This window comes from Terrapene carolina, unplaced genomic scaffold (genome assembly GCF_002925995.2).
Source record: "Terrapene carolina triunguis isolate 2854851 unplaced genomic scaffold, T_m_triunguis-2.0 Scaffold22, whole genome shotgun sequence".
Taxonomy (NCBI): Eukaryota; Metazoa; Chordata; order Testudines; family Emydidae; genus Terrapene; species Terrapene triunguis.
The window spans coordinates 13,488,718-13,504,413 of NW_020664373.1; the positions used below are offsets into that span (position 1 = coordinate 13,488,718).

General features: G+C 38.6%; 1 protein-coding gene across 2 annotated transcripts in view; it reads right to left on the reverse strand.

Annotated features, from left to right (window-relative positions):
• The window catches only part of LOC112105114 (ribosomal protein S6 kinase alpha-3), a 129,040-nt gene that overhangs the window by 41,602 nt on the left and 71,742 nt on the right, over window positions 1-15,696 (reverse strand). For both annotated transcript variants that reach the window (XM_024197777.2, XM_029910797.1), the window contains 3 exons: window positions 9,288-9,325; window positions 8,827-8,969; window positions 3,321-3,391 (listed from right to left, as the gene is read on the reverse strand). In XM_024197777.2, the coding sequence (XP_024053545.1) occupies window positions 3,321-3,391; window positions 8,827-8,969; window positions 9,288-9,325 (252 nt within the window). The remainder of the gene's footprint in view (window positions 1-3,320; window positions 3,392-8,826; window positions 8,970-9,287; window positions 9,326-15,696) is intronic.

Sequence of the window (15,696 nt, forward strand, 5' to 3'; positions counted from 1 at the left end):
TAAAAAATTAATCTCATTACTGCGAACTATGATTCCTTCAAATGACAAAACGTCTCAATTTTAAACAGAAACAAAAAAAAACTTTCTTGGTCCTGTCTTGAAAGCAAAGTACCCAAGCAAATTTAAGTGTGCTGTAGGAAGAGTGCATTGTGTGTGAATTTAAGGGGAAGAGGAGGGAGTAGTGAAGTAATGTGCCTTAAACAGTGCACAGTGGAACATGTGTTTAGTACACCATTCCCACAAATTGTAAATGGTTCTAAGAGTATTTGGGGAGGAGACTACATTTCTTTATTTTATATCACATTTTTGTACAATAATCCCAATTAAACAATATAGTTTCAAAGCTGAAATTAAAATCTAGAAGATGAAAAAAATAACAGTATAGGCAAGGGAGAAAAGATGTGTGCTCAGATGAGATATGAAAATAGTTGGAGAGTCAATTAGTCAGAAAGACATAGGGAGGCTGTTTCACATGGCAAAGTACAGAGAAGACTCTTGCACCAACTGAAGAAAGACTGCACTGAAGGATAGAGAGAAGTCCTATGTGGATAAGCAGAGTAAAGGATGTAAAGATGTGGTGTCTGAGAGATAGGCAGAAACAAAGCCACAGTTTTAAAAAATGAGGTGGGAAATTTGAATTGGCTCCTGAGATTTATGGGGGAAACAATGGTCTCAGGCTGGCCATGATGTATGGTTTTGTGCTTCTTGTACACATGATACTCCTGGGGGAATTCTCATTAAAAAAATTAAAAAAACTCTGTGCACAATATTTTACAATTCTGCAAAATTCTGCATATTTTATTTGACAAAATAATACTATACAATCACACCAGTTTCAATTATTTTGGCAATTTATTTCAAAATAAATAGCAGCAACTATATATGGCCAGTCTACACTACCAGCTAAGTCGGCACCACTGCGATAGATGCAGCAGTGTCAATTAAGTGGATCTGGCGAAGACACGCTAAGTCGATGGGAGAGCGCTTTCCTATTGATGTCTGCACTCTACCTCCCCAAGAGACGGAAGCTATGTCGACGGGAGAGTGTCTCCTATCAACATAGCATGGTGTAGACACCACTATAAGTCGACCCAAGTTACGTCAACTTCAGTTACATAACTTACGTAACTCAACTAATGTGACTTAGATCGACCTACAGTGTTAGTGTAGACCAGCCTGATGTCTGTAACAATACAGACACAAAAAATTCCTCTAGGAGTAGAGTTAAGGAAAACCCTACGACAACTCAGTTCCTGTTTCTCTCTCCCCACCCCCCAGAGCCCAGCAGGGGGGCCAGGCCAGACATCCACACCCCTCCTCCCAGAGCCTAGCTGCAGGGTGACTTGCACGCACCTCCTCCCCACCAGAGCCCAGCTACAGGCCCCCCAGCCAGATACCTGCACCCCCTACCTCCCAGAACCCAGCTGCGGTACCCCTCCCCAGCCCAGACACTCACACTCCCTCCCCCGCCAGAGCCCAGGGATCCAGAGGGAGAAACAGCCTGATGTTGGGTCCCGGGCTTATATGGAGTTTCATGCACACCGCCTCCTTCCTTTAGGGTGTGCGGGGAACTGCAGCTGCCCGGTAGCCTCCAGCTCCCTTCCCCGCCCCCGGCAGCGTCATCTACTTGCAAGCTGGGCTCTGCTCCGCTGGGTCCAGTGCCCCCTAGTGGTATCCAGCAGCTCTGCAGCCCATTTCTGTGGGGGCAGGAGGGGGAATAAATTCTGCACAAAAAACATTAATTTCTGTGCAAATTCTGCATTGCACAGTGGCACAGAATTCCCCCACGAGTAACATGAGATGGGCAGCACTGCTTGAGTTTGGAGCATTAGAATTTAGCAGTAATTAAGATTAACAGAAGATGATGACATGAATGAGGATTTCAGCAATGGGATTTCAGCCAATGTGGCATAAACTGGAATTGATAAATAGATTTACAAATGTAAGATGCAGAAGGAAAAGGAAACTTCAAGGCCAAGGATGGCATGTAGAAAAGAAGCAAATGGGAGAGCTGACCCAGACAGGTAAAGAAAAGAGATGGATTATGTTTACTGATGCACCTCTTTGTCTGAAAGATATTTAGTTGAAGGAATCTGAGAGGAAACCATAAATTTAATTTTTCAAAACAGGCTGTCAATGGACAGGGAAGAGTCAGTAAAGTGGTCTAAAGATACAATTTGGAATCAATATATAAGTCAGGGGTCGGCAACCTTCGGCACGTGGCCCTTCAGGGTAATCCGCTGGTGGGCCACGTGACATTTTATTTACATTGACCGCCCGCAGGCACGGCCTCCCGCAGCTCCCAGTGGCCGCGGTTCGCCGTTCCCGGCAATGGGAGCTGCAGGAAGCAGCACGGGTCAGCGGATTAACCTGATGGGCTGCATGCGGAAGGTTGCTGACCCCTGATATAAGTGGTAGCTAAGACTGAGGTTAGAGATAAAATGGCAAAAGGGGGAAAACAGAGTGAGGGATCGAGAGCTGAGCCTTGTGAGACTCCCCAGCGGAAGGGTCTTAGCACGGAACAGTTAAAGAGAAACAGAAATAGTAGCTTGATAGGTAGGAATGCAACCCTGATATGAAGAAACCAGAGATTCCTTCACAAGTAAAGACGAAGTCTGGAAGGGGAAGAGCTCCACAATATCAAAGATTGTACTGAGATCAAGGAGAACAAGGAGAGACAGCAAGTCTTTGTTAGCAGAAATAAGATCATTAACTACATGATGGAAAGCAATTTCCATGCTATAGCTAAAGCGAACCCAAAGCCCATACTGAAAACAATCAAGGATACTGGCAGCAAGATGACTCAAAAGGTTAGAGATAGCGCAAGTTCATGAGGGTCAAAGGTGGATGCAGATTTTGGAAAGCTGGGGGAAGGTACCAGGGGAGAGCATTGTTGCCAATGGAGGTAGTGTAAAGTGCAGGGGGAGGAGAAGGGAACAAACAGGAAAAGATGAGGGAGACTGTTTTCTTAAAAGATGGAGTTATGTCAGAAATGTGTAGGGTGCAATAAAGAGGAAGGCAGAAGAGGATAATGAAATATCATGGGCACAAAATTGGGGAGAAGATGGGGCTTGAGAAGATATTTTTATAAATTAGGGAAATATTAGATTAAAAGGATGATATGAAATTCTTTGCAACTGGTAAGGGAAAGGATTGGAGGAAAAGGCAAATTAGGTGGGTGGAAAAGGGAATTTATAAAGTGGAATAGGAATAGGGAGTGAGGATTTACCAATACCTTGGAAAATGAGGGAGGAGAAGAAATTAGATTTGCAGCCCAGAGGGCATCCCTGTAGAAGACATATAAGTAAGAGTGTACTCACTTGAGAATCATAGTCATGGTTTCTTTTCTGTCTTTCCCTTGGAAAGGTAGAGTACCCGTGAGCATTTCAAACTGTACAGAGTAAAATTTGCATCAATTACATTAAAAGACTTGGACAAAACCTAATTTTTGATAAAACTACTTAACAGAATAATCTTTTAAAAGTCATGCATATCAACAATTAAGACTTTGCAAAGCAACTGCTTGTGCTACAAGTTTTAATTTTTGCAAACATCTGGAAGTACTTACTGAACTTAAGGTTGCAAAACAGTTTTCATCATTACTCTGTGTTCACACACTTCTAACTTTCTGAAAAAAAATCACCTTTTCATCAGCTGTAATTCTCTATGCTTGTTTTTTCCCTAAATACAACTTTCTTTGGGAGCTTGAACAAAATAACTTTAGTTATCTGACAGGTTTCAGAGTGGTAGCTGTGTTAGTCTAGATCAGCAAAAACAACGAGGAGTCCTTGTGGCACCTTAGAGACTAACAAATGTATTTGGGTATAAGCTTGTCCACGAAAGCTTATGCCCAAATAAATTTGTTAGTCTCTAAGGAGCCATAAGGACGCCTCGTTGTTTTTTTTAGTTATCTGAGTTTTTCAAGGGGACAAAAAATACAGTTTTCCCAGGTAAAAAATATTGCCAGATGTCTAAATAATGGTGAAACAATGTAAATAGTCTTTACTAAAAAAGTAGTTGGATAATGAAGTTATTCACAATTAAAAAGTGGTTATTGCATATGTATGGGGGAATGTCTGAGGACTTGCACTTAGAAGACCTGCATTGTACATGCATACATATTTTACAATGCCTTTTAATGGGCAACCGCCACTTTTAAAATACTGTTCTATTCTGAAAGTGACTGTATAAAAGAGGTTTGGTTGGTCCCAGGATATTAGAGAGACAAGATAGGAAGAGCTCTGTGGAGCTTGTCTCTTTCACCATCAGAAGTTGGTCCAATAACAGAAAATGCCTCACCCACCTTGTCTGTATAAATGAGGCACATTCTTAGTCTACAAACCTGGTCTCTCTGTATTCAGGTTCATACCTGCTTTGAAAAAAAAAAGTTAACTACCTTTTACTCTTGCAAGCAATGTAGAGCTAACTGTGTACTGCTATTCAGGTTCATAAATTGTTTAAATAATTGTTTATTAATCTCCAATTGCCAGGCCAATTTCATCTCCTGTGCAGCCTCATCGGACGCAATAAAGTTGCATGGTATAACTGAGGGCAGACATTTTTTTACTTTGGATGATTCATGAGATAACATCACAAGCTATATTCTTTTTAACAGCTAGAAAAATATCTTTTTATTTGTAATCTGAACAAATATGACCTGCAACACAATATGGTATCACATAATGCCATTTTTACTGTCACCTTTCAGAGTAAAACTACATTTTAAGCAGTTGAAGTAGCTTAAGTACTTTCGTAAATGCACACTTGTCAAATTATGTAATTATCAGTTTTAGCACTTATTCTACTACATGGCAGTTTAAGTCATCCTATATATTCAAGGTAGTTTAAAAGGTTAAATCTTTCAGATGTTGTGAGGTGGTGTAGGTGCTTACGTAACTGTAAGACAGTTTAAGTGCTTATGCCTTCAAGGTTTTTTTGCTTCATAAAACCTAGAGAATTTAATTTAAAAATATGTTAATGATGTTTTATGGTTGGTCACTTAAAATCACCAAGTCATGAAATGATAAAGTTCAGGTTTGAACACCTATGTTAATGTAATTGCACACACAGTATCTTCTATTCCTGATTTTTCATTATGGCCCAAAAGTTTGAAATTGTAATCAGGAATTCTGAGTGAACAATAACCCGACTACATATGCAATTGCAGTAGTCTCAGATACAAAATATGCAAGTACAATAGCACTCATGCAGTTCTTAAAACCCATGCCTAAATACAGTAACTCCTCACTTAACGTTGTAGTTATGTTCCTGAAAAATGCGACTTTAAGCGAAACGATGCTAAGCGAATCCAATTTCCCCGTAAGATTTAATGTAAATGAGGGGGTTAGGTTCCAGGGAAATTTTTTCACCAGACAAAAAAGATATATATAACGTGTATATACACACACACACACACACACAGTAGAAGTTTTAAACAAAATTTAATACTGGTACACAGCTATGATGATTGTGAAGCTGGTTTGAGGTGGTGGAGTCAGAGGGTGGGATATTTTGCAGGGAATGCCTTACTGCTAAATGATGAACTAGCATTTGGCTGAGCCCTCAAGGGCTAACTGGTTGTTAATGTAGCCTCATTCTACAAGGCAGCAGGCATGGAGGGAGGGGAGACAGCACAGTAGACAGACACACACACCTTGTGTCTGAGAGCGAGAGATGCACATTTCCCCTTTAAGTAGCTGACCCCAGTCTAAAGTACACTGCCTTGTTAATTAGATCAGCTTGCTGAGACCAGCTGCTGCCTGGAAGCTCCCTCCATCCTGAACCCTGTGGTGTGTATCCCTTGCTCTATGGAAACGGGGTAAGCGGGGTGCAGGAGCAGGGGGAAGGGGGACACCCTGACATTAGCCCCCCACTTCCCCCTCCCCTTGTACAGCAAGCAGGAGTCTCTGGGAGCAGCTCCAAGGCAGAGGGTAGGAGCAGCACATGGCAGTGGGGGAGGGACAGCTCAATGCCAGCAACTGATAGCCTGCTGGGCAGCTGCAGCACAGGGAACTTAGGGGAGCAGGGAGCTGATAGGGGGACTGTCAGTCCATCCTGATTAAAAGCCCCCACCAGCTAGCTCCAGCGGGCTGTTCTTCCTGCAAGCAGTGGACAAAGCAGGCGGCTGCCAAACGATATTAGAAGGGAGCATTATACAACTTTAAAGGAGCATGTTCCCTAATTGATCAGCAACATAACAAAACAATGTTAACCGGGATGACTTTAAGTGAGGAGTTACTGTAGCTAGCTTTTTATAAAAATTATTTCATAAAACATACAGAGATATGAGATGCTGCCAACTTAACATAGCAGTTGGAGCCTGGAATTTTGCATTTCCTGACTTTAGAAACAAATTGTTCAACTAACCGTTTTTTTCTATTTAATATAATGCTAATATAGTATAATTTCACTTCTCACTTTGCTGAACTACAAATCTGATAATCTTACCACACTTCTTGGCAAGGTGTGCTGGAGAAAGGTCTAATCTTATCAAGACTTTATTTTTTAAAAATTACTCTGTACATTCAATTGTGTACTATGAAATACATAATAATTAAAATTCAACTACCTACACTTATGAAACTAAAAGAACAAAGTAAATTGTATTGCACAGTATAATTATTTTGAGGTTTATTTACTTACTTTTAATCTGCACAGTTTGCAAATACAGAAGTCTCACTTTATATGAATTAGTGAGATTCTATTTATGAGATATTTCATAAAATGTATAAGTTCCCATCAACAAAAAACTACACAAAACTAAGAGTTATCCTCTTGTAATTGGAGTTCATATATGTCATTTCCATAGATCTTCATCTAAGATCTCTCAGTCCTCCTCCCCCAAAGACTACATGGGACCCAGAATACTTTACGAATAGGATTTTCAAAAATGTTCAGGATTGGCCTTATTCAGCTATTACTGAAGTCAATCCCAAATACCTTGACTTCAATGGGAGCATACTTCAGCCAATGCTGAACACTTTTGAAAATCCCACCCTAAAAATGTTAAATTTTGATAATTACCGTGTCTAGCACACATACACACTATCTTTGGTAGGTGTGTACACGCAAGTGCATGCACACACACACTTTTCCTCCATGTGACTGCTTCTTGTAACTGATGCAAAGTGAAAATAAACATGCACTGGTGAAAGAAATGACATGATGTGAAAAATTACAGTTATTGGTGAGATCATCCATCTCCTCTACAGTTTTAAATAGAATTCCAAGTACTGCACGCCTGGCCTACCATCTACATAAGGGACTGCAGGAACTAAGGAGCAATTTGTTTTATTAATTGGTTAGTAAGAACTGTTTTACCAAAACAGTTCTTTTACCAAAAGAAGCTACTGAACAAACAGATTTTAGCTATACTGGGTAGAGGCTGAAGTAACCAGGAAGACTTCTTGCACTGGGTTCCTCAAAATAAGCAAAATAACATCCATTTGGATAGCTCATGTTCTGAGCTAAATTAACCTAAGGCATCAGAGATACAGGCTACAAAAACAAATATTTTATGGAAAGATACACTTTATTTCAAGTACTATGGAAGTTTGTCAATTTTTTAAGTGTTAAACTTCTAAATTCACCCTCCTGCAAATCAACAGCCAAAGTATTTTTAAGAAAAGTACAATTGGACTCTAAAAATGACATTCAGCCATGTTTATTGACTCTTCATGGTTTCCAATTTTAACATATTCAGTTCAAACATAAAAGACTTTTTTTATTATTATTATTTTAGTTACCAGCTCTGCAAACTCAATCTGGGATCTAAAACTCAAGTTATGTTCTTTCTAGCTCATTTCCATCAATACTAAATTACAATCTGATTGCAGAATCTTAGTATTTTTCTGACGATGCCAAAGCCAGAAAAGAATACAGATCACCCTCACTGAGTATGCGCTGCGCAGTGCTAGAAGAAGTAGTGAAAATGTATTCTTGTTAGTCAAGTCTGCAGATATGACTCTGACAAAACACAAATGTAAGATCTCTTTAGTGATCAGGTGCCTTTTTTACATAGTCATTTTCCATACCACAACAGCATTTTAAACATTCAAAAGGTGATAGGTGTGTTTTCAGATCTAATAATAAAGAATCTCCTTATCAGATCATAAGGCACACAGAGAGACTGTGCTGTCATAATTATACAGGTATTGCAGAAGCATCAAAAGATAAAACATCTTTCATTTTTAGAAACATCATCATTTGATCTTAACGTTAAAAAAAATCATACAATGATTTTTAAAGTATAGAATTGTATTTGGTATTCCTAAACTTTCAAACATAATCCTTTTTTCCTTTTCAAAAATACCTGCATTTGTTATAAATATTTTAAAAAATCCCAGTCTGGTAAAATTTTGTCAATTTAATGGAACTTATTTTTTACAGCTGAAAGTCTAATCAACTCAGTGCAATTGTAAATTCTCTCTCTGTGCAAATAAAGCAGCTTTCATTATTCCCTGTTAGTTTGAAACTGAGATGTCAAAGGTGATCAGAAAATTTTACTTCTAAAAACTACTTTTTCTGTGATTGAATTCAAAGTTTCAAAATTTGAATCCATATGGAAAATATTTTTCACTTTTGAAAAGCAAGCTTTTCTGAACACTTAAATTTTTCTATCAGTCTCAATTAAGAACAGTCATAGGAACACAATATTCCATTCAAGCAAAAGAAAAAAGGTGGAATGATATCTGTGATGTGATGAAATCTGGTCCATGCCGTTGATCCAAACTGAACAGTAGTGCTAATTACTAATAACTTCATGTGACTGGGTTAAGTCAGTCATAACCCACCTTTTGCTATGATTTCCATTCACCAGAAACCTACCATTAAAACACCAAAAGACCACCAGTCTGCACTCTGTGTGTGGCCTCGTCGATTAACTACCTCTGGTGCCATATATTCTACTGTCCCACAGAAGGAATATGCTTTCTTTTCGTGATCGATGGACTCTTTGCTTAAGCCAAAATCTGGAAAAAATACGATCTGAAATGAAATGTTCCTACTGGCTAAGAATTTCTAAGCATACAAATATAACTAACACAAAAGCTATAAAACTATGAAAAAAGTCACATTAATGGTCATATCATTACTTTTATTTTTTAAACCATATTTCTTATTTAAATAATACCACTTCATTTAGTCCATGTTAAATACCACCATTTGTTCACCAAAATTACTTGCAATGCAAAAGAAAAAAATTCAGATTTTACTATATTCCTTTAAAAAACATTCAGACAACTTATGAATTAAAAACTTTTCATAAACTGGAATTTATTTTTACTTACCTGTCAATTTGATATGTCCTTCTTCGTCAAGAAGTATACTAAAAAAAAAAAAAAAAGGGGGCAGTTTAAAGTATCTTTTAACCTTGTTTTAGAAAGTGTACTGACAATCAAAAGAACTTTAACATAAAAAAATATCTGTAAAGACAAAGTCACAATAATAAAAAAGCTAAAGATTTCTGTGGACAACTTTTTTCTCCTCTGATTCTTTCTTAGTAAAGAATGTGAATGAACACATAATCTGTCTCTTAAGAATTCCACATAATTGAAAGGTATTTGCTAGTAGTCCACATGACAGCAATAGCTCTTTAATCCTGAATTTTCTATCCACAATACTCACTGAGCAGGGAAACTTATACACACACAGAATATTCTAAGGACCAACACTGTTTCTTTGAAGCATTTTTAATATACACCTCTACCTCGATATAACGCTGTCCTCGGGAGCCAAAAAATCTTTCCGCGTTATAGGTGAAACCACATTATATTGAACTTGCTTTGATCCACCAGAGTGCGCAGCCACACGCCCCCCACACACCTCCCCCGGAGCACTGCTTTACCACGTTATATCCGAATTCGTGTTATATCGGGTCACATTATATCGAGGTAGAGGTGTAACAACAAATAGCTCTTATATAGTGCTTTTCATGTGTATTATCTATCTTTGGAGTTTCAATGGAAGTGCTAACAACTTTAAATAGATACTGTCAAGTTCCTTTTAATCCTATACTTAAAGCTGTGCTGAGTTGCCATTTACTTTTATGCTTTCTTTGGACTTGATCTTGTAACGTTGAGTGCCTCCCTTCAGATGCTAAGCATCGTCAACTCCCACTGAAAGAATAGGAGTTTAGAGTGCTCAGCATGCTATAGGATCGGGCTCTCTCTGAGAATTAAGAGACCGTATATATTTAAAAGAATAACTCATAGTGGGAATGAGGACCTCAGCCAAAACTCCTAAATAATTTTGACCTTTGCTAGTTAACTCTGAGACAGACACGCCCAAGGCTTAAGCCCAAGAACAGGAAATCTATGAAGGATATATCATTTATTCAATGAACAATTTCTAGAAAGTATAGTGTGTTTGATTTCATTTTTTCTATTTTAGCTATAATTATTAAAACATTTATTAAAAAGGAAACGGTAACAAGATTGAACGGAGTAATTTTTAAAAACAGTTTTATTATCCTAAAAGCTCTAAAGTTCCCCTTCCTTGATATTTTTATCCTTTTACTTTTGACAAACAAGTTTTCCCCACTTCTGTGTTTTAAAAGGATCATAAACTAACAACATTTAAAATTCATTCACTTTCCTGTTTGCACATGCTCCAACTATGTAGGAACCATCATGGATCCCATAGAAAAGGTGGTTTTGAAAAGTGATTTATTTCTCAGACTGGGTATGGTATTTTTTAAGTATCTGGAAGACATTCCTCACCAGCTTAGAAAAATGTTCTTACCAGTAAATGGTATTTGTTTGATGAAACCAGCTCAGTTTACAATTTAACGAGTTTTCACTCACATCACGGTTGTATAGACATAAGCAACCAATGGAAAGTGCAGGAATTTAGAACATAATGTATGTGTCCCCAAGTTCCTCCTGAGCACACTACTAGCCATTGCCATAGCACTAATTAGAGTAGTTACAAATAAGACAGAAGATGTGTGCCTTGGTGAAAGCATAAGTTATCAGGTTAAAGAAGAGCTCCATTAGAATCAACAGGGAACATTTATATAAAACCAAAAAAAAGCCAAAATGAGGTGGCATTCTGCAAATAACACTGTCCTAAACACAATACCTTTCAGAAAAGGGGCAGGTACTAGTTTTAGAATGAACACAGAAACAACTCCACTGAAAGTTTGGTCATTGTGGACTGAGCTGGTTTCATAAGAATACAACCATTTCTGGGTAAGAAAAAGTATCTATTCTTTGAGTAAACCAGCTTAGTCTATAGCAATCCCATTTCCACAACATGGGGGAATTACTTTTCAAGAACAAAGTCAAAGAGAATGCTACCAAAAGGAGCACTCGGAGTAGATAGCTATCTAATTCTATAATGCACAGAAAGGGCATGCATGTGAAACCAAACTGCCAGTTTGAAGTCCTCTTCCAAAGCAACACTTTCTCTCTTCATTAAGAGGCATAGGAATTACCATACTGGATCACACCCGTTGGCCATCTAAGCTAGTATACTGTCTCTGACGGTAGCCAGCACCAGATGCCTCACATGAAGGTGCAAGCAGCCCTGCAGCAGACACATATGAGATAAACTGGTGCTTATCAAAGTCTCATCTGAACCCCTAATAGTTACAGATTGGCTTGTGCTAGGAAGCATGAAATTTTAAATTACTTCAATCTTTTTCATTAATTGTAACCCTGGATATTCTTGTTATCCATACAAATATCCATTCCCTCTGAATCTTGCATCAACATCTTCTTGAAGCAGTAAGTTCCACAGTCTAATTACGTGTGTGAAAAATTATCAGTTTTGTTACCCTTCTATTTTATTGTCTTGTATTACATATTAAGGGAGAACAGACACTCCCCACATACCTTCACAATACCACTAATTATTTTGTATACTTTTGTCCTGATCCTTATTACATGTCTCTTTTCTCAGGTAAACAATCCCGCTCTTTTCAATTTCTTTTCATGAAAGTTTTTTCCATTTCCCTAACTCATTCTTGTTGCCTTTCTCTGAACCCCATAATTCTGTAATAGTCTTTTTGAGATGGAGTGACCAGTACTAAACACAGTTATCCAGATGAGAATAATCATTAATTTATATATTAGCGTTGTAATATTTTCTGTATTACTCTCCATCCCACTCCTTATGCATCCTAATGTGATTTGCTTTTTTAACTGCAGTTGCTCATTGAGCAGAGGTTTTCACTGAGCTGTCCACAAAGATGACCAGATACTTTGTCTTCAATCGATACTGTTAATTTAGAACCCTGTAAGGTATATAAGTAGTGCTAAGCTTTCCATGCTATGTGCATTACTTTGCATTTATTGACACTGAATTCAATTTTTCATCATGTTGACCATTCACATAGCTTCTGAAGTTCTGCAGTGTCTTCTTTGGATTTGCCTCAATAATTGTGTGTCATATGCAAATTTTGCCCTCTCATTGCCTGAATGTGTCTAAGGGAATGCATCCCATAAGGAATTCACTCTACATGAATGTGTCCGCAGGTGGGCTCTTGTAAAACATATGCACCAGAAACACGTTCTAATCCATCTGACTAATCATTTCTATAAGTATTGTGACCCTTCTTAGAACCTACACAAAAAACAAAAGCATTCACTGACCCTCAAATCCTGGGTCCTACTGATATGGAAATTCAAGGCCCTCCTGACATCCAGGGAATGAAGGCAATTCTCCATAACAATGGCAGAAAAAGAGGGGGAACCACCACTTGATTTTGATGAAAAGTGGTAGGACACCTATAAACAAAAAAGGGCAGAGAGTGAAGAGCCACCTTGTCTTTAGGAAACAGTTTATAGAATTTGATATGCTGGAGTGGCCAACTACAGAGAGTTTGCCAGCCCGGATTAAACTGACAGGTACAAATAAAGGGTCTAACGAGAGGTTTAATCCATAGCTGTACCCGAAAGAAGTTTTTGTAAGGAGCTGCAAACCCATAATAAATGGGTATTCTGTGAGGGCCAAGATTTGCTGCCTCATGAAATGTATGGAAAGTCCAACCTGAAAGTCCAAACCAACCTGAAGAATGTGAACAAGGATGGGAGTCACCATGTAGCCTCTATGTCCTGGAACATATAAAGGAAGAGATTCCATACTCTTCAAAAGGACATCATACCTGGCTTAGGCCACTTGCAAACTGATTTACATTTCCTGCAAAGCAATGGGTTTCAATTGCCACCAGATTTCTTTATGTCCAGTGAAATAGCAGGAGGGACTCCAGGAACACTTGGTTTGCTGACTCAAATAAACTACAACAATGAAGTTGTCTGTCCAGAGTAGGAGATCTTTCCTGGCAGAATTCCCCACAGGGGAAACAAAGACTTCAATAAGCTCTAATCTTTTAAACATTTAATGGAGCTGGATTCTAAGTGAGACCACTTCCATTAGACCAACTTATTATTTTGTTATTTTACTAGCATCTAGAGCAGGGGTCGGCAACCTTTCAGAAGTGGTGTGCCGAGTCTTTATTTATTCACTCTAATTTAAGGTTTCGCGTGCCAGTAATACATTTTAATGTTTTTAGAAGGTCTCTTTCTATAAGTCTAAAATATATAACTAAACTATTGTTGTATGTAAAGTAAATAAGGTTTTTAAAATGTTTAAGAAGCTTCATTTAAAAATAAATTAAAATGCAGAGCCCCCGGACCAATGGCCAGGACCCGGGCAGTGAGTGTGCCACTGAAAATCAGCTCGCGTGCCGCCTTCGGCACACGTACCATAGGTTGCCTACCCCTGATCTACAGGCTCCAAAATAAGACTACCATCCTCTATCCTGCCCTCCCCCCAGCCACATGTTCCTAACTGGAAAGATTCACATCTCTGGTCAAAACCACTCATCAGAATTTGCCTAGGCAAGTTCCTTTAGGGAGACGGGAGCATTAAACTCTGACCTTAAGATGACTACTTATTAATTAGTCTGGGTCCAAGTATGATTAACTGCAGCTGTTCCTGATTTAATCTTGAGAGTCCAGAAGTGGAAGTGAGGCTAATGTATCACTTCAAGACAGGGTCCAACTAGCTGCATCTACTCCCAGGAGAAGCAGACAGTATTGGAGATTTGAACCCAGGTAGTTTGCTTGACTTTCCTCTAACAGGATGATTCTATCAAGATGTGTCTAGATATTGGACCTGGAGGCAGGCTAACCTTTTCAATAAAAGCAGGAAAATATTTATTCTTTAAATGTCCTGGTCTAGACAAAATCTATGTAGATATGAACTGCTAGTCTATGCTTCCACAGGTGTGCTGTCATTACAACCAATGGCTTCTTAAAGACTTATGGCACAGAGGAAAGACTGATGTGGAGAGCAAAATATCGGAGGTCAACTCTTCTGAAGTAAAAATGAAAGTACCATTAGTTCCAAGAAGTAATGGGGATATACAGCTAGACATTCAACACGTCAATAGAAGTCAGAGCGTTTTTCAGGGCTATGGGAAGGATCACTGACTGGGTGGGATTCCATCTTGAACTATATATGAGGTTCAGAATATGCCACTCTTCTTTGGAGTCATTGCTCACAATGAAATAAATAGAATAACTAAACCAGCATTGCTTATGTGAGTGCACAAGTCTTGGCACCTGTTGCCAGAAGGTCCTGAACAGTCTTTAGAACTACTGTCTCTCTTGCCAGCAGCAGTGAAAAAGTATAACAAAGTAACAGACGCTGAGAAGGGATAGCCATCTTCTTTGTGGATTACATGGGTATCTTAACCACTTGTGACACTTGTCCATATGTGCTTTAAATAAAAAGGATGACTCCTAATCTGTAGACTTTTCAGGTTCTCCACACAGTCATAGGTCTTGGAGAAATGGGAACTGGGCTTCCTGTCCCCTACCTCTTGCTGTCATGCCTCTTCTGCTAGGGATTAATAATTTTATTTTCTGATCAGTTTATAGAAAACAGTGCATAATCTGAAGTTATGTCAGAGATGGAGACTTGAGGATTTTATTAAGCGGAAAGCACATAGTTCTCATTCTTGTTTAGTCCTTAAGAACCCGATTAAAAAACTCCCCAGAAAGTTTGTCCCTGAAGTAAGAAAGAGCCATAAAACTATATTTAGCAGAGTTGTTCCCTCCTTCTCTAGGACTTTAGCTAGAAGGCTCAGGAAGCCAGTATGAGGACACCAACAGCTATGGTGGGAAAATGGATGGAATCCTCTTAGGTATCAGAATTAATTAGAAGATATCAAGACTTGCAGGACATGATTCTAAGAACTCTGAAGGGAGGGTTCTCTGGAAGAGTATTACGTTCAGTAAGATATAGAAACCAGGACTCTAGCTAAGCAGAAGGAATGACTATAGAGTCAGATGTGGATAGGAAAAATAAAAAAATACATCTCTTTGGTTTTGCAAGGAATCTTTCAGGATAGGAAAAAAATTACTTCCTGAACAATAAACAAATGCTAGATCAACTTTGGGAACAATCATAGAATCACAGAATATCAGGGTTGGAAGGGACCTCAGGAGATCATCTAGTCCAACCCCCTGCTCAAAGCAGGACCAATCCCCAGACAGATTTTTACTCCAGTTCCCTAAATGGCCCCCTCAAGGATTGAACTGACAACCCTGGGTTTAGCAGGCCAATGCTCAAACCACTGAGCTATTCCTCCCCCAATGGCCCAGAATTAAGCTTTGTCGATTGAGAGCTTATACTGCTGGCAATATATATATATATATATATATATATATATATATATATATATATATA